The 20,465-nt window shown below is 33.5% G+C and overlaps 1 protein-coding gene across 1 annotated transcript; it reads right to left on the bottom strand.

Annotated features, from left to right (window-relative positions):
- Nucleotides 1-4,196: 4,196 nt before the first annotated feature.
- On the bottom strand, nucleotides 4,197-5,298 carry LOC131644726 (NDR1/HIN1-like protein 1). The gene has a single exon (XM_058915296.1). The coding sequence runs from the start codon at nucleotides 5,070-5,072 to the stop codon at nucleotides 4,422-4,424; it is 651 nt and encodes a 216-aa protein (XP_058771279.1). The 5' UTR covers nucleotides 5,073-5,298; the 3' UTR covers nucleotides 4,197-4,421.
- Nucleotides 5,299-20,465: the final 15,167 nt, after the last annotated feature.

Here is a 20,465-nt window from a genome sequence, read left to right as displayed (position 1 = left end):
ATTAGGGTTTATGTTGAATTCATGGGATTTGTGCTATTAATCATATTGATGATGTTTGTATGTGAACCCATGATTTGAAACATGTTTAGGAACCTTTTATGGGTGTTAAATTGTGGTTTGAATGAGTTTTGGTTGGCAAAAATCGAATTGGAGTTGGTTTGAGAGGTGCTGAAAACACACAGAATTTTCCAATTATGGTGTGGAGTGTCGGGCGAGTGTTAACGTTTGGGAGCGTAGGGCGAACGCGCGCTAACAGATCTCCGCCAGGCGAGTCAAGCGGGCGAGGAGATGAAAGCATGTTTTTTTTAAGAAGAGTGATGAATCGTGAAATGTATTGCTTGATTTGTTTTACATTTCTCATTATTATGTTCTCTATAATAATTTGAATTCTCACCCTTCTATTTGAATGTTGCCCTTTGTTGGTAACGTGCAGGTTCAAACGCGTAGTAGCTTGTTCAAGATTAGCCAAAGAGCTTCTGAGTCTGTTGTTTGATTAGGTAGCGAGTCATATGCTCTGATCATGTAACACTTTGGGGGTTTCTTTAGACTTATGCTTATAATTAGATATTGATATTTTTTATGTTTTGTTTGATAATTTGGATATGTTGTTTAAAGGCTATGTAGCCTAGATTGTGAATTTCAAATAGCATGTTTGGAGATGTTAATTGAATTTGGTAGATGAATATAGTATGGGATATATTCATTGAAACTTTTGATATCAATCCAATTGTTTTTCGCAAGCGTTTATGCATAATGTATTAAAGCATGAGATTTTTAATTTGTGTTACAATATGATTAGTGCATATTATGAATGTTGTACGGTGGTTTTGGATTTTCATTGCGGTGGAAATTAACATGTGACGCCCTTTTTTCCTTTATGCATGATTACTCTGTGAATGTTATGTTATATTTGGAGTTAGAAAAGGGGTGTTACACCTTCCTCCCACAGACCTCGTCAGGATATGTCTGTGCCACCTCTAGAGGGTATTGTTTCTCAAGTGCCACCTCCATCCGGTGATGTTCCTCATGTGCCACCTCTAGAGGGTGTTAACCCACTGTGTGAGGATGATGATGAGGGTTACCCAGGGGTCCCTTCGATTTGTCGCTGCTGACAGATTACGCCGACCATACCGCCAGACATGTCTGGGATGGAGAGGTAACAATTAATATTTGCAAAATTTGTTATTTGTTAACACTAAATTTATTTGTTCATTGGAAAGTTATTATTTGTAACATTTATTTGTTATTAAATTTGTTTTCAGTGGAATTTTTCAGGATAGGCCGGCCCAGAAATTATATAACCATGGGCAGAAGATATTAGCTTTGAAGCAGCCACGGGAGACGTGGTTCCAGAATGTCCTCACAGCCTCTGGTCTGAAAGACCTTTGTGAGGTCGGGTACTTCGTGATCCAATACGGAATGCTCGTGGCATTTACGGAGAGATGGTACCCTCAGACATCCTCCTTCCGTCTACCTTATGGTGAGGTCACTGTTACATTGGACGACGTCTCATGTCTGTTACATATACCTATCAGGGGTGGCCTCCTCCGTCACGATAGGATGACAAAGGAGGAAGCGAGAGAGCTTATAGTTAAGGAGCTTGGTGTTGATCCATTAGATGCGCTTGAAGAGGTGGATAAGACCCGCAATGCTCACGTGATGTTTTCCTTCCTCATGTAGAGTTATACTGATGCGTTAGCTGCAGCACGACAGGATGATGGTGACCCAAATGAGGTGGAGATACACAGATAACATGTGCTTAGGTGTTTCTTTCTATATTTGATCGGCACTCAGTTGTTTGTGGACACGAGCTCCACCTATACACATGTCACGTACCTCAGGTACTTTTTTGATTCCGCATGGATCGATGAGTACAACTGGGGGGAGGCAACACTGGCGTACAACTATTCTAGACTGGGAGAGGGATGCATGTGGAAGACTAGGACTGTCGCAAGCATCTGTTCACTATTAGTGGTAATAGTCTTATATCCTTCTACTTTTTTCCACTACTTTTCATTCTATATTTGTGATATTGTTTGATTCTGGTGTTTTTTATTTTTATTTCAAGGCTGGATATTACAGCACTTCTCGATGATCACTGGCTGTGGAGCTATTGAGGAGTACATCGAGGCATGTCCAAGTGTTCGTGCATTCACCCCCTTAGAGGGAACTAGGTGGTGGAGCCTTACATAGTATATCTGTACTGCATGGTTACCGAGGACACCCGCTACGACTACTGCGCTGCTCATTGTGAGACGCACCAGTTTGATGACATTGCACTATGCTCTGGATGGTTGGCATGCAGTTCGACCATCATTATTCCATTTCTTTTGGAGCGCGTCATGCAGTAGTTCGGCTACTATTAGACGATACCTCGCCACCCTTCTGTCTCCCCTCCTCTCGGGTTGACTAGTAGGCAAATAGATGACATATTTGTTGACTATCAGCAGCACATGATTCCGGACGAGGCTCGAGCGACATGAGCAGAGAGAGACTAGAGTTGCACCGATGGGTACATCACTTGGTTCTTCACTGTCTCACACCCCTACATGGTCCCATGTAGAGGGATCACCGTCCAGACTAGCTCATTGGAAGATATTACAGGAGCAACAGTCTCAGGCAGACCGCACTCTGGATGTGCTGCCTCGCTCTCGTCAGATAGTTAAGATAGGGAGAGCAGACATTGAGGGATGTTTCTCCCCTGAGGGGTCTGGTTCTAGGTGTATACTGGATGACATTATGGAGGTGGCACAAGGGGCACTGGTAGACGGTAAAGGTAGGGGAGCCAGCAGAGGAGGTGGTGGACGTAAAGGAGGCGCTCGAGGCAGGGGAGGGGATGCAGATGTTTTCCGTCACACACAGTAGTGACCGTGCTGATTATTTTGATAGTTGTATTTTTTTAACATTGATGTATTTTCTTTTTTATTATGTATATTACATTTCACTATTTGGATGATGTATATGATGTAATATTTTGATGTACTATATAACATTAAATAGACATATCAATATTTTGATGCACTATATTTTGATGTACTATATAACATTAAATAGACATCTACGGAACATTATATTTTTGAGACGTTCCATAGGCCCTGAAATAAATTATGTTGAATTTTCCTCAATGTTTATCATTTTAAACTATTTTCGTAGATGTAGCTCCGGAAAAAACAAATTTTAAACAAAAAAATACTTTTTGATATGTATCTCCAAAAACAGATGGCGTTAATGTAATTGTGTTAGATATCTAAGAATATCATGGATAGATTGAAATAGTATTCTCTATTTGAACATAAGGCTGGCCCAAACACTTATTTTTGTTTTACAATAAATCTTTGGTACTCTTTCTTTTTTATGAAACGGGTCTTTAATACTCTTTCTCAAGGAAGGATTGGGATTAAGAAAACGAGTCACACAATGCTGTGTGACTATGATTTGGGTTAGACATCATATCTTTGATTTGAAGAAAATAGGAAGAAAGATAATGGACCACTAATTTCTTAACTTATAATTAATGAAAGGAAACTTTTCTTTCTTTCTTTATTTCTTTTACGATAGCTGCCAAAGTAGGTGAGAGGGAATTGAAATCGACCACCACTATCTTGCCACATGGAAAGAATAGCTATATTGATAGATACACCTACATTCCCACTCAAAAACGTCATAACCCCTTCAATAATTCACCTTTACCCCCTAAACCTATTCTCATTACAGAAAATATTGATAGGTTGGTTAATACCTATTCCAAGTGGAACAATATCTCGAAAGAGAACCTTTTCTTTTTTCATATTCTTTTTTTTATGGTTAAAGAGAACCTTTTCTAGTATATACATCAAATAACCTGGAATTTGCTATGTGCTGGTATTATATACTTTTTCTTTAGGTGAGTGAATCTCTATAAGCAATTGAGCAAAAACTTGGAGAAATTTAGTAAAAAATAACAACACAAAAAAATTATTTTTGATGTAAATTAAATTATTAATTTCATGACAATACAAAACAAATTTAATTTCAATAATTATTAAAATTACTAGATTACATTATCTTTGTTTCAAATTATTTGTGATTTTACAAAAAAAAATATCAAAATCATGAATTATTTTATAATTTAAAACAAAGTGAATATTACATACATACATAATAAACAAAAATGATTTTCTCATACTATTACACGTGAGAGACATAAACCAAAATAATTTCATAAACTAAATTTATTAACCTTGCGGATGAATTATATTATTGGCATATGTTCTTACAAGTACAACATGTAACCCTGCTATACCCCTCTCATATTTTGTAAAATTCAAATACACAATTATACATATAAGACTATAGAATATACTATTATACACGTACGTATAAAATAAAATACAATACAAGGAAACATAAAGAGAGAAATTAAATCAGATAATAATTTACGCTCAAAGGCTAACAGAGCAACGCTGATCCATCTGATACTTAACGACGTTAGCTCCAATGTAAACGCCGTTAGCTCCCATGCTAACGCCGTTACCGTCGTTACGAACTGAGATATAAGCAGGACACCGAACATAGAGATGATAACGACCAGAAATAAAAGTACCAACCTTCCAACGAACTCTACCGTCAACTTTAACGGTAACAAAGAAGTTACCGTTAGATTGATCCTGTGAGAGAGTCTGAAAGTTGAAAGGAGCAACAGGGACTTCAGTGCCGTAAACTGCTGGTGACCACACGTCGACTTCTTTGTGGCCTTGGTAGGAAGGTGGGATGGAGGTTCTGTAAGTGATCTGCTGGCTTCGGTAGGTGACGTAGGTGTCGAGGCGGTCGTAGTAGACGCCGATGTGGTCGTTGGGGTTTCTTGACATTATGGTTACTTGGAAATTGGTTGTTAAGAGATTGGGTTGCGTGACGTTGAAGGCGGAGACGGTTATGTCGGAGAGGATGAAGGTTGGTTTGGTTGGTCTTAGGATTGCCCATATTAGGAGAATTGTGAGTAAGACTAAGAAAAGGAACACTATGATGCCCCAAAAGATTCTTTGGAAGAGTATTCTTTTTCTTCCTCTGTGGTGATCGCACTCCTTTACCGACATGATGTTGAGAGTGAGAAGAGGAGTGAGATGGATGAAAATGATAAATAAGTATTAGAGAAAGGTGAGAGTGGAAGTGTGTTGTTGTAAGGTGAGGTGAGAGAGGGAAATATAGAATGGTTTTTGGGAGTGGAAGGAATTATGAGGAGGTTTCGTGTGGTTGACGTTTTTGTGTGTTTGTTTGTTTGTGTTTGGTGTTGATTAGATTATTGGTAAGTTTGAGTGTGTTTTTAGAGGTTGGATGTATGATATGGAATGATAAGATTATGGGATATATGGTAATGGGTAGTGTTTGGAAATTTGGATGTATGTAAATGTGAATATGAATGGTGGAGGCTGCTTTAGTGGATTGATAGATGTATCTTGGAAACTAATGACTTTTGGTGGTTGAGGTAAATATATTGTTATCGGTTTACATGGCTAATATATTTTACTATTTAAACCTAAATTATTTATATTATTAGTAGAAAAAAATTACACTTTATAGTATGAGATCAGTTGAAATGGTCCTGACATTCTTTGAATTTTAAAATATGCAGTAATTTTCTTAAACTTGTATATACTAATAAAAACTTTTAATAAAATTAAAAATTATATTTATATATGCTATTTTAAAGTGTCATTGAATTTTTTCGTTTATAGATATAAGTTTAAAAGAAGATAGTGTATATTCTAAAAGTTAGAGAGGCAGTCAATGATATTTTAATAGAGATAAGGGAAGGCGAGTGGAATTTGTCTTTATTATTATTATTATTATTATTATTATTATTATTATTATTATTATTATTATTATTATTATTATTATTATTATTATTATTATTATTATTATTATTATTATTATTATTATTATTATTATTATTATTATTATTATTATTATTATTATTATTATTATTAGCTAAAATTGTTTGTGGAATTTACAATTTGTTATTTTATGGAATTTGCAATTTGTTATATTATTTTGGTCATTGCGTCTTTCCGACAAATTTGTAGTAGTACCAAATAATTACTACTTTGAAAGCATGTATAGAGAGAATTCTATGGGTGATATTTTGTCCTTGTTACCTACCAAATCAAATTTCTATTGCAAGTAAATTACGTCTTATTAAGGATAATATTTAATTAAATTAAATTTTTGAGCTCGTGTAAATAAAACATATTTATCAAACTATTTTTTTTCTTTATATATACGGTCATGCTATTAGGTGTTCCTCACATCAGATAGCTTTTGTGGCAATCTCATGTGATTTTTTTTATCAAATGCAGTACATGTTATGTTATGGAGGTATTTTTAGAAAAAGTAGTTTCACAGCCTTAGCTTGCATTGCTTTTATTTAAGGTTTTTTTTCTCTCTTTTTAGTGTTGAGCTTTATGGTGATATGTTTGCAATTGAGATTGCTTTTGAGAGTTGGATATTAATTTGTTACCTTGGCTTTTAAGAATCACTTCTTTCTTGAAAGTTCAGAAATAAATAATTAAAGTGTTTGGAGTTAATTAAAACTATGAATTTTACTATTATCTCTCACATTTATAGAAAGAGAAACCATTTTGCATATAAAATTATTTTGCACATTTATAGAAGGAGAATTATTTGGCAAGATTTTTTTTTTTTTTGACAAATAGTAATTATTTAAATATCATAAAAGAGAGGTGCACGGGAATAATAAAGTATATATGTGACTAACAAATGACACAAGAAGTGCACAAGTGTCCCTTAAAAAACAAAAGGAAGAGAAAATAGAAGGAAAGGAAAAGATGAAAACTCTTATATCCACAAAGACTACAATTAGAATCAGGCTAGAACTTAAGACAAACAACCACATGAGGGTCTATGTGCTTCGAGATACTAAAGATTAATATTTGAAATTTTGATTACTAAAGATTAATATTTGAAATTTTGATGACGACAATGCATGCTGCAATACTAAACACAACATCATCTTATAAAGGATTTAAGACGAAGTGTTTTTACAATCTGATAATATCTAGCAAAGCTTTGAAACTTTCTTAATGAAAAGTGTAAAAGTACGTCAAGTCATATCTGTCCGTTAAAATCTGATTCAATTGAGTATTATAAAAAAAAGTAGTAGTTTAAAAGTACTAATACAACTCACACACACTAAAAATATTTTTCATCTTAAAAATGATTTTTCTACGCAAAATACAAGAGCTTAAAAAACTATCCAAAACCTTTTTAAATTGTCTAATCGATTAAAATGTACCAATTGTTTAAGCAAGGATTTCATAAGTTTAATCAATTGGGACACTTTTCTGCCAAACTCTCTCCCTAACTCACTTTTCTGCAACTTTGAACCCATACTTTCAGAGCTTCTCCAAATTTTGTACATATTTAGCTCCCTTGATCTTCACTGAAGCTAAAGCAATTTAAATCAAATCTTGAGATGCACTAAAACTCCATAACCAAGTCAAGTTTCAGAGCTATTTTCACCTTCTTTGAACAGGTAGTTAGAGGCACCAATTCTCTCAACTCAAATTACTGGAGTGAACCTTGTTGTGTACTGATGCTCACCGCATCATTAGTTTTTATTGCTTGATCCATTATCCTTGTCTGTTTTTGAATTTTATGTTTGAAACTTCCTGTTTTTTCTAAGTCGACTGAGCTACTGATTGAATTAATATTTCACGAGGAAATGGTTGAGATTGTCTCCTTGAGACACTTCCAATGATACCAGTCTCATGAGCAATGGTTTCCTCTTGTTGAAATACTATTTTTTTTCCTTAAATTTATGCAAGTTTGAGAAGTTGGAGGTTGAAGATGATTACGTGGATCATCTCAACCAATGAAAATGCACCAGTTAAAATGTTTTTATTGGCCTGACTTTTTCATCTCCATGTGTTTGCTTTGACTTGAATCCACTATAAGCGTGCATCCGAGAGCTATTAGATCTGATAGATCAATTGATGAGCTCAAATCCAACGCCTCACGTATTTTTAGATTTATTCTATGTTCTTTTATTTTCCTTTATTTCACTTATCTTTAAAAATCCATATCTCCTTTGTTTTAATCCTAAAAATTATGAAAAAAATACCAAAAATACTTTGAATTATTTTCTTTATGATGAATATTTTTTTACATTTTTATTTTATTTTTTGTATTTTTTAAATGTTTTTACTCATTTCTATTAAGTTTTATTGGCTTGAAAATATTTTCGAGTGTCCAAAAATTATGAAAAAAGTTGGAGATGGTCCCTGACTTATGGTGATCCTTGGCTTGAATTTATTTTTTGTTTAGATATTTGATTTGATTTTTGTCTTTTATTTTCCTTTTAAAAAATCATTAAAAATTATTTTAATTGCTTATTTGTATTTGAGGACTTTGGGATCCATTTTGGTGAAAGGCCTCTTGATTTGATTTCATATCTCTTCATCTCCTTTATCTTGAATTATGGGTGCAAGCCTTGAGAAGTTTATTGTGTGGAGGTTATGGTCTTACTATTCCTCTAATGAACCATCATAGTGAAGTTGCATGATGGTTAAGAGAACTCATTTTGACTTGTGATCTTGATTGATTCATCTTCCATCCCTCTTAATCTCAATGTCGTTCTTCTTTTATCTTTTGATCAATTAGATTTGAGGATTCATCTTGTTCAATTAAGGTTTGATTAGTATAAATGAACTTTCATCATTTCAAATCTACTCTAAGGTAATCATGAGATTATTTTGAGTACTTTGGATTGATGATAAGTTTGTCCTAAGTACTAATAAGAATTTGATTGATGTAATGATCTCATAGTTCCTTGACTTTTTCTTGATCATTTTTGCTTCTTCTTTTTTTTGCATGTGTTGCAAGTTTTAGGAGAATGATCTCTTATATCATTTTTCTAACTTGTTCTTAAACACATAGATTATTATTGACCGGCCTCATAGATGCTACTTCTATAAAAGTACATCTACGATTGCTTAACATAGCGCTAAATTTATCATGAATCAGATTACTAACTTTAACACTAACAATTAACTATATTATTGTGTTAACTTTTACTTTAATGCAATTTATTATTCCGCACTTTACTTTTCCGCTCTTTATTTTATGCCATTTATCATTCATAGCATTTTATCTTTATGTCCTTTTTCCTTTGCTCACTTGAGCATTCATTTTTTATTTACTCACTTGAGCTTTAGTTTTGTTCTTGTTTGACAAAAAAATTCTTAATAATGAGAAAACCCTAAAAAAAAACTTAACTATGGACTTTGGACTATGGCTACTACCCTTTTCTCAAGGAGTTGGACCTCTAGATCTAGGATTAGAACCTTGACTTAGGAGCTTTCATCTGATACCAATGTATTTGAGACTTTGGAACTATTATCTGTTGGTTGTTTTGTCGGGTTATCTTGTTTGTGTGCAGGTGTTCTATTGATTTAAAACTTTGAAAGTTCATTTGATACAATTTTATTTAAAGCAAGTTCATCTGAGGAAAATTTAAGATCCATCTGACATGTGCTTAATTAAATTGTTACTTTGAACTTATGGCTATCTGGTTATGCATCTACTTAAGTGTTTCTGTTCATCTGGTAATATGCTTTGAGGTTAATTCAAAGGGAAGGAATGCTTATATTGACTTCATGTCAAGTATTCGCTTCTTTGTTGGTTAGATTGTTCTATTCCTTAGATTTGTTAAGAGAACAAAATATTTTTATGTATATCCTTTTGTTTTAAAAAAATATCTATTCTCTTCTCTTCCTATTTTACAATGTTTGCATACGGTGATTTTATTCTTTACGCTTTGACTTGTGATTCTTTTTCTTTTTGTTTTGTTAAAGCATATTCTTTTCTTTCTTTTCACCATTCTACTACTTTATTTTTCAAAATATTTTCTTTTTCTTTCCAACTTTATTGTTCTTCATATGTTTTCATTTTTTATTGCTCTCTTATCCGTTAAGACAATGTGGTAAATATTTTATATTCTTTTAAGAATCAGTTAAGGATTGTAATGTTGAACGGACAAAATTTTCAATTTCAATGACAAAGGGGTTGTCAAGGGATTGCTCCCTCACAAGGTACGTTTTTTGTTCAATTAGTTGTTCACTCAATAACAAAATAAATTCATTGATCATACCCATGACTTCAAATATACCAAGTAATATCAAGAATAAATATTAGGTTGACCTCACCTAGTTAGGCCTGTGTGGTTCTTCACTTTATTGACATGTTTTCAATAGACAGTAGTGAAATCAAACTTTTTGAAAGAAATTAAATCATATGTATACAAATAATTTTCCAAAATAGACTTATTTTAAAAATAAAAGTAAAAACAAGAACTTTTCAAGCAAGCATTTAATTATGAAAACAATTTAAATATCACATGTATTGTGTATGCTTTAGATTTGATCATCTTTGCATTCTATCCCCTACAGAGAAATTTGGTTGTCCTCAGATCAGGAGAATAGGGATGGTGAAATGGAGAATCTCGATTATCCATCAACTATCCCGCTTAGCCTCCAATGAGCACCAGGCTTCGCTAAGCGACCAACAGAGATCGCTTAACCACCAATGGGCATCAAGGTTGGATAAGAGAACACCAGAGCTCACTTAGTCAACCTTTGAAATTTTTGTGTACCTATTGTACTTATTTGATTTTCAATCTCAACATATATCAAAAGTTCACAGAAGCATTAGGTCCTGAAGATCTTTAATTGTTTTTGGAATTTGGACATGTTTGTGTTCAAAGTTCCATTTGTCCCTGGCAATTGTTAGTCTTACACAAAAACTTTCAAACAGACACACATATTGTTCAACAATAAAATAGTAAATAAAAGGCAGATAAAGTTCATAATGATGGGGGCATAATGCAATAACAACTCCATCATCATATTCATCTGGATCTTCTTCTTCACACTCAACCCAATCTTCATCTTAATCCTTTTCTCTCTCCTCTTCATCCTCATATTCCTCTTCTTTAGTATTAACCTTACCATTACTTGATTGAAGTTATTGTTTCTTGGAAATTTGTTCTTTTGATATTGTCCATGCATTTATAAATTTTCTACACACTACTATGGAAAATACATACAATGATAGTTCGTTATTAGGTAGCGTGTGATTGTATGTATATTGGTTACCACAACGGGCGTGTAATCGTTGTTATAAATTAGATAGTACGCTATTTATAACTACGATTTTTGCATACAACCATTGTGAAATAATTGAAAGGTCCTGGGTTTAACTCCTACAACGCCATTTTTGGGTTTTATTATTCTACTTATAACAATGATTGAATTAACAATAGTTGTGATATTATTTATGAATAATTTTCAATCGTATCATACTAGACAGCATACAATGTATATATCATTACATCAACCTACAATGTATCTATTAAGAACCAAAAAACCTACAATGTAAATATCATTACATCAAATTATACTTAAGAAGGAATGAAAGGAATATGAATGAAGGTAAAAAGAAATTTGAAAAGACAAAGAAATGTAATCATTCAACAACACGAGATAACAAGTCATCCAGAAATTTTTTCCAACTTCCAAGAAAAGAAAATATGGAGAATTAAAGAAGCAATAATTAGAAGGAAACTTGACATGCATGAAATATTTTGGCTTTTAGAATTTCAAAGATCAGAAAAGAGAAAGAATCAAAAGAACAAATTTAAAAGTAGAAAACATATTTGAAGCAAAAAAAAACAAAAGGAACTTTATCCAAAGAAATCAGAGAAGAGGAAGAATCAAAATGAGCACTTCTACTGAAACTTTCAACAATGCTGATAGAACAGAAGCTGCTATGACTATAGAGGTTCAAGTCGTTGAAAGAGGCCCTACTATCGAACTTTTGAGACCCAGGAGAGCTCTCAAGAAGAGGAGATCAAGAAGAAGAAGGGTGAAAAGGACAATCATCATCGATTCTGATGATGATGATGATAAAGCAGATTATACTTGGTCAAGCTTTCTCTCAGCTATAGGATTTAGATATAATTAATCAAAATATGACTTTTTTGTAAGTTTATTTAATGAAAGTTTTATTCTATGATTTCTTATTTTTCAGTTTAAGGTTACATCTGATCTAGGACTTTCTTATATGATTAAGGTTTCTTATATGATTAATTTATGGTTTCAAGGAATTCAAGAAATCCTTTCCCATACACACTAATATATCAACTTTCATCTCATGCTACTAAATCTGAATAAAACCAAAACACAGTTGCCACAAAACGAAAATAAAGGAAAAGCTCCATACACCAAATCGAAAACATAAACAATATAGATTCATAGGAACATAAGCATTTCCAATGTCTTATTCCATTGGCATGTCTTGTCTCTTGGTATTTGTTTCCATTTACTTCCTTTAACAACACCAAAACCTAAAACTACCCATGATACCACTCTTTCTTTGTTGAAGATTTCTATATGAAGGATCATCATTCTGTTATAGGTGAGTTTGTTTCTGACTTTAATAGAAAGGAATGATATGAAGTTTGCTATGAATACATGATTTATCTTGTAAATGTTGAAGTTTTTTGGACAAAAATTAAATTTTTTCATCATTAATCACCGCCTCTAAAAATAAAACCTGAAATATAAAAAAATGAAACTAAGAGGCATGAGAAATTGTGAGATATGCAACACGATTGAAGAGGGAATTATTTTGAATTAAATGTAATCGCTACAATATAGATGGACACAGCAAGAAAACATGTAAACTACCATCACCATTGACATAAGATACATCTCAACCTAGCCTATAAAATAAATAAGAAACAACACAAAGTGAAACCAAAATTTTACAATAGGGGTAGAGAAGTAGGACTGGTGGACTTAACTTGGCTAGCATAAATTTAGTGAAGGCGGGTTGAGAAGATATTGTTGAATTGATGTTAAACCTAACTTCTTGTCTATTAACAGTTATTGTCGTAGTAATCAGTGATGGAGTAATGAAGAAATTAGAGCCATTGACGTAGGACTGGATGACTTCATCATGACCAGTTGGCACAACAGAGACATTCATCCAGAAATCTTTAACGAGATTAGTGTATATGGGACCATGTAGAAAGTGAAAGTAATCATTCAACCTTTATTTGTTAACAACTTTTCTTAGTTCAAAATGATCGAACTCATTCAAATCAACAATCTTTCATTGATAACGAACAAAAGATTTGCATTCATTTTTGAATAAAAAAATACTTTGAAACTAGGAAACAAGACACTGATAGTTTGAAATGTGACGTCGAAAATACGAAAAAGACTTTAAAACAAGGTTTGGAGACACAGAGAGTTGGAAATGAGACATTTTAATAGCTCAAAAGCGTCCTTGAAAATCCAAAAGAGATGTTACGACATGAATATAGATGATCATTGCTATTATAGTGATATTATTCCAATGCATGTACACCACATTTTAATTAGTTATTAAAGAAACATTATCTCGTATTTTCGCATAACCAAGGGAAAAAACAAAACTGAAACCTCTCTTTTTATTATATTTTTTATTTGTAAATTAAATGATCTAATCCATCGGTTTTCATAATAACTCAGAGATAAGATAATGATATTTTGCTATAAAAGCACACCTTAACTAAAATTGCACTCGGTTAAATATTTAATTAACACTCACTAATATAAGCAGTGAGAACAAACATTTAAAATGCAATAAATAACTATATCTACTCGCTTTTTATCGCTATCACGTTTAATTCTAAAAAATTATAATTTATATACTTTCTCATTTTCTGTACAAAAAACAAAGAATTTACTCAAATGTATAATTTTATGTTAATTTATAATTTGAAAAGTAATGTAGAATTTACAATAAAAATTATATTACTTTTAGCAAACAGACATCTACCGACAAAGAAATAACCATTGGCACTAGTACGTGAAGGTGTTTATATTCTTTACTTCTACCAATCAAAACAATTCATCCAACTTGTCAATAGTCCATTTCAATGATGACACAGTTTTCATTAATGTTGATGCTGGCCATGTCAAGAAAAGGGTGCTTTTAAAAAAGACAAAAATAATAAAGGAGAAAATGTGACCTTTTGAAAAGGATGAATCAACTATCATGAATTGACCTTTGCCAAAAAAATCTACCAGGAATTGAAACAATAAAAGACATATATTTATAGTATTTTATACATAAATTAGTATATTTAAGAGTACAAAGCACTAGATAACATGTAAAGGCACGTGAGATGTCTTCCATAATTGAACCATAACTATTGGGAATTGATTGAACTTGAGTTTTTGACTGGAGGCAATCCAAATCCAGTTTCGTTGAGGTGGAATGAATTTCTAATATAGTAATATCCGGATAGATTTCTAAGGTCAATATTCATGCTACACTTCATGCAAAAAAAAATTGATTCGAACCTTTTAATTGAACTGAATCGTTTTTATTTTTTTAGAATTGAATTGAAATAAAAAAAATTGGTTTGATATAACGGTTTTGTATTTTGAACCATATTAAACCATTTGAAGATAAATTTTTTAAATTAAATAATTTGTTAAATAACTGAACCGTTATATTTAATATTGAATTGTTTTTAATACAAAATTTATTAAATTTTTTTATAATTTTTTAATTTTGGAATAAAACCCAATTTTTTTTCATTTTCGAAAATATATCAATTTTTCTGAAAAAAACTGATTTGGAATAAATTATTTATTTTTTGGAAAAATTGATTTCTTTATTTTTGAAAAAAATCGACTTTTATTAATTTTTGAAAAAAATCGACTTTTATTTTCAAAAAAATGAACTTTTCAAATTTACTAAAAAAATATTTTTTTTTATTTTTGAAAAAAATCGTCTTTTTTATTTTTGAAAAAAACCGAATTTTCTTATTTTGGGGAAAAATCGATTTTCTTATTTTCAAAAAAATTTGATTTTTTTATTTTTCGAAAAAAATCGACTTTTCTAATTTTCGGAAAAAAACTAATCTTTTTCCGACAAAAATTGATTTTTATATTTTTGGAAAAAATCTACTTCTTTATTATTAAAAAAATTGTTTTTTTATTTTAAAAAAAAATCAAATTTTCTAATTTTTCAGAAAAAATCGACTTTTTTAATTTTTCAAAAAAATCAATTTTATTTTCTTCGCAAAACTCAATTATTTGTTATTTCTAAACAAATTGACTTTTCTAATTTTTCGGAAAAATCGACATTTTTATTTTAATTAAAATCAACTTTTTAATTTCAAAAAAATGACTTTTTTATTTTAGAAAAAAATTAACTTTTTTAATTTTAATTTTTTTTATTATTTTAAAAAAATATTCAATTTAGAAATTAAATTAACAAACGGTTATGTTCGGAGTTAATTTAAGATTCATTAATTGCTTAACAATTCGGTTTTAGAGCCATTAATAAAATATAAGTTTGTTTTAGTAATCATTAGTAACCTTTTTTAGTTCTGTGGCTGTTAGCTGAAGATTTCGTTGGGGAAGAATGTCCTTCGAAGGTCTGAAATTCGAAGGAGATGGTAACTGATGACCATCTTTGAAGATAGAAAATGGCTACTGATGGCCATGCTTCGAGAATGATGTTTAAGTTGGAACAAAGATAGTGAGCGCCGAAGCTAAATTCGAGAAGAATGGTCTTTGGGACTTAGACGTTTTTGCGAAATATGCGAAGTACTGAAGCTTGGTGTGTTTTCGTGGCATTCTCGATTTTAAATTACGTTGCCACACGTCGAAAGAGGATTCAGGCGGGAGGATTTGAATTTCGAAGTAGTTTATATAACTGCACAAAGACAGATGGCATCCCAGGGATTCTCGAAAGTAACGTGGCATCAGATTAGTGTAGGACCGTTAGGGTCAAATTTAGTATAAATTAGGGTCTTAGTATTAGGATTCTGTGTGTTCATTTTGTACAAATCACTCACATATTACTCAAGTATCAAGTGTTAAGAGAAAGAGTTCGCTAAGAAATGTACGTATGACACCAACACCATTTTAAATACATGTGTATTTTCCTTTATTCAAGTATCTTTCGATATTACTACATTCCATTTATTTTCTGTCATTTATATTCCTGCACTCTTTATTTTCATGTCATTTATCTTCGAAGCATTTAACTTTTCTGCACTTTAAGATTCTTGCACTTTTACAATTTTGTCTTATATTTTATCTTTAACTTACCTTTCACTGGTGTTATATTTACGTGTATAACAAGGTGATTGCTAATCTTTATTTCTTTGTTTAAGTATTTCTTATTTCGAGACACATCAACCATAGACATAATTCAAACTATCATGAATAACAACCTTTTTGACTATGTCCTAGGATCAATCTAGTCGATCCTGCGAGTAACCAAATCATATTTATTATAGTTTGGAAGACTAGCGGTTGTTTACCGGAAATCACCGTAAACAAATTGGCACGCCCAGCGGGACAGTGTCAAGCAGATTGTTATTAATCGATTGTTTTGTTTTGTTTAGAAAATATCAAGACCTTGTATGAACCTTAGGAACGGTAAATTAACAAACAGTGCACAACCGATTCCCAAACAAAGGTACAACAAGAAAATGGTCGTTACGACCAGTGCAGGGGGAGATCAAGATCCCCCACAAGGGTCAGGAACAGGAGCGGCAAATTCTACGCATGTTTCGACTTCTACTCAAGGAGCGCAGGACATACCGGGTCCGAATGGATCGAGACCCATGGATAGTTCCCAGGCTATACCTGAAAACAATACAGCAACGACATGGACTATTCCAGTTTCAGTATCGACTACCGCGCCTCCATCCTCAAGTGCAAGCGAAATGCAACTTGCTTCGACGAATGCTGCAAACCAGTTATTTACCCCTGGATCATCTGCGTTCGAATGGAGACCAAACAATCCATACGGAATGCCATATCCATATGGAACAGGCACACGAGGGGCAGGACCTACATACACTACAACTAACCCTGTGACGTTTTCGCCAAATGCTGGTTCAGTGGGTCGAAGCGCACAAAATACTGGCTTCTCTGCCCAAATACCCAATTTTACCACAAGTAATCAAGCAGCATTCCGACAAGAGATGGACGCAAGTAACCATGATATGTTAGGAATCCTGGCCAAAGAATTAGCGTCAATCTTAAATCCTTTAGCAACAAATATTGCTAGTACTAATCGGGAGAATATGGAAACTTTTCAAAAAATATCATCCCAAATGACCCGAATGGCAGAATTCAAGGGAGTTCAACCACCCAAGCGAGGAAATAACCAATCCTCTTATCGAGAAGGGGATCCCATTCTGGAACGTATCCAAAATGCAGTTCCTCCGCCTAGTGCAAACACTGCTGGCGTGATTCCTCCACAAAGAACAACAATGGTCGAAAGGAATCGGGTAATAGATTTAGAGGCTTCGAATCAAAGAACTGTTCCCGTCCAGCAAGAGTTTGAGGAAGAAAGACCCAGATTAAGGGTAGTAGGTAGGAACGAACACCCGGATGAAGTAGTTCAGAGAGTCAGAAGAGAAAACATGGCTACAAAAAATAACCTAACTGCCATGATAGAGAGAGTTATGGCCAATAATGGCCTCAGTACTGGATGTTAGAACAAGATTTGTTCTGATCAATTATCTTAGTTTTGATGATAACAATAATATGAATTTTGCTTAAGATAATATGGTACTCTAATCCAATGCAATTTCCTTTTCAGGAAATATATAAAGAGTATGCATAATTCAGCGCTCAGAAGCTTTGTCTCAAAGGGTTCAGCATGCAACATCAGAACATGGTCTGGCAAGACATCAGAAGATGGTCGAAGCAGAATCAGAACATGGGTCTATGGAAGCATCAGAAGAACATGAGATCAGAAGCACTGAAGTTCTGATGGTATCACGCTCAGAAGCACTTCAAGGTCAGAAGATCAGAAGATGCTTTGCACCAAGCTGTTTGACTCTGATGATATTCAAACGTTGTATTCACAAACATCAGATCAGAAGGAAGTACAAGTGGCAAGCTACGCTGACTGACAAAAGGAACGTTAAAGGCTATTAAAGGCAACGTCAGTAGACACAGCGTGAACAAGGCTCGAGGTAGTTGACAAAAGCGTATAACATTAAATGCGATGCTGTACGGAACACGCAAAGCATTAAATGCACTCAACGGTCATCTTCTCCAACGCCTATAAATATGAAGTTCTGATGAGAAGCAAGGTTAACGATTCTGAACAAAACAACTCATATTAACTTGCTGAAACTCTGTTCTATTCAAAGCTCAGAATCTTCATCTTCATCAAAGCTCACTACATTGCTGTTGTAATATATTAGTGAGATTAAGCTTAAAACGTTAAGAGAAATATCACAGTTTGTGATTATAGCTTTTAAGAAGCAATTGTAATACTCTTAGAATTGATTACATTAAGTTGTAAGGAACTAGAGTGATCGTGTGGATCAGAATACTCTAGGAAGTCTTAGAGCGTATCTAAGCAGGTTGTAACTAGAGTGATCGTGTGGATCAGAATACTCTAGAAAGTCTTAGAGGGTATCTAAGCAGTTGTTCCTGGAGTGATCAGTGTGTGATCAGAAGACTCTGGAAGACTTAGTTGCTGACTAAGTGGAGAACCATTGTAATCCGTGCGATTAGTGGATTAAATCCTCAGTTGAGGTAAATCATCTCTGCGGGGGTGGACTGGAGTAGTTTAGTTAACAACGAACCAGGATAAAAATAACTGTGCAATTTATTTTTATCTGTGAAGTTTTTAAAGCTACACTTATTCAAACCCCCCCTTTCTAAGTGTTTTTCTATCCTTCAATTGGCATCAGAGCGCCGGTTCTAAGGTGCAAGCACTTAACCGTGTTTAGAAAAGATTCAGGAAGAGAAAAACGCTTCAGTAAAAGATGGCTGATGAAACTGCAAAGTCTACATCTACATCTGGCTCTGCTGAGCAACACAACGGTAACAATGGTTATACTAGACCGCCGGTATTTGATGGTGAAAACTTTGAATACTGGAAAGATAAACTGGAAAGTTACTTTCTTGGTCTAGATGGTGATCTATGGGATCTTCTGATGGATGGTTACAAACATCCGGTAAATGCCAGTGGCGTAAAGCTGACAAGGCAAGAAATGAGCGATGATCAGAAGAAGCTTTTCAGGAATCATCATAAATGCAGAACTGTTTTGCTGAATGCTATCTCTCATGCTGAGTATGAGAAGATATCTAACAGGGAAACGGCCTATGACATATATGAGTCCCTGAAAATGACTCATGAAGGAAATGCTCAAGTCAAGGAGACTAAAGCTCTCGCTTTAATCCAGAAATATGAAGCCTTCAAGATGGAGGATGATGAAGACATTGAAAAGATGTTTTCAAGATTTCAAACTCTTACTGCTGGATTGAGAGTTCTTGACAAGGGATACACCAAGGCTGATCACGTAAAGAAGATCATCAGAAGCTTACCCAGAAGATGGGGTCCTATGGTAACTGCATTTAAGATTGCGAAGAATCTAAATGAAGTCTCTTTGGAAGAGCTGATCAGTGCCCTGAGGAGTCATGAAATTGAACTGGATGCAAACGAGCCTCAAAAGAAAGGTAAGTCTATTGCATTAAAATCCAATATCAAGAAATGCACTAACGCTTTTCAGGCTAGAGAAGAAGATCCTGAAGAATCAGAATCTGAAGAAGAAGATGAACTGTCCTTGATCTCCAGAAGGCTAAATCAACTCTGGAAGAACAAGCAAAGGAAGTTCAGAGGCGTCAGAAGTTCAAAGAAATTTGAACGTGGAGAATCTTCTGATGACAGAAGATTTGACAAGAAGAAGGTCATGTGCTATGAATACAATGAGCCTGGACACTTCAAGAATGAATGTCCAAAACTTCAGAAGGAAAATCCCAAGAAGAAGTTTCATAAGAAGAAAGGTCTCATGGCAACCTGGGATGAGTCAGAAGATGATTCAGACTCAGAAGATGAGCAGGCTAACTGTGCGCTGATGGCGACAGAAGATGACGGATCAGAATCTACATCAGAATCAGATTCTGAAGAGGTATTTTCTGAACTTACTAGAGATGAGTTAGTTTCCGGTCTAACTGAACTTCTGGAATTCAAGTCTCAGATTAGTCTCAAATACAAAGAGCTGAAAAAGCTATTTGAATTTGAAACAAAGAAGCTTGAGTTGGAGAATTCTGAATTAAAAGAAAAACTTTTAAAATTATCCAATAATGTTGGATCTCCTTCTGATTCAGAAAAATCCACTCCTAGTCTAAACCATATTCTGAAAGAATATGATTTAAGTTTCAGGAAGTTCTTATCTAGAAGCATTGGCAGAAGTCAGCTAGCTTCTATGATATATGCTGTGTCTGGAAACAAAAGAGTCGGCATTGGTTTTGAGGGTGAAACCCCATACAAACTTGAACCTGTTGATGAAATGAAATTCACATACAAGCCATTGTATGATCAGTTCAAGTATGGCCACTCCCATGATATTAGGCACACTTCACATGCTC

Source organism: Vicia villosa, linkage group LG1 (genome assembly GCF_029867415.1).
Source record: "Vicia villosa cultivar HV-30 ecotype Madison, WI linkage group LG1, Vvil1.0, whole genome shotgun sequence".
Lineage (NCBI taxonomy): Eukaryota > Viridiplantae > Streptophyta > Magnoliopsida > Fabales > Fabaceae > Vicia > Vicia villosa.
Note: the sequence above shows the minus strand (reverse complement) of the source record. Positions and strands in the feature narration are given on the sequence as shown.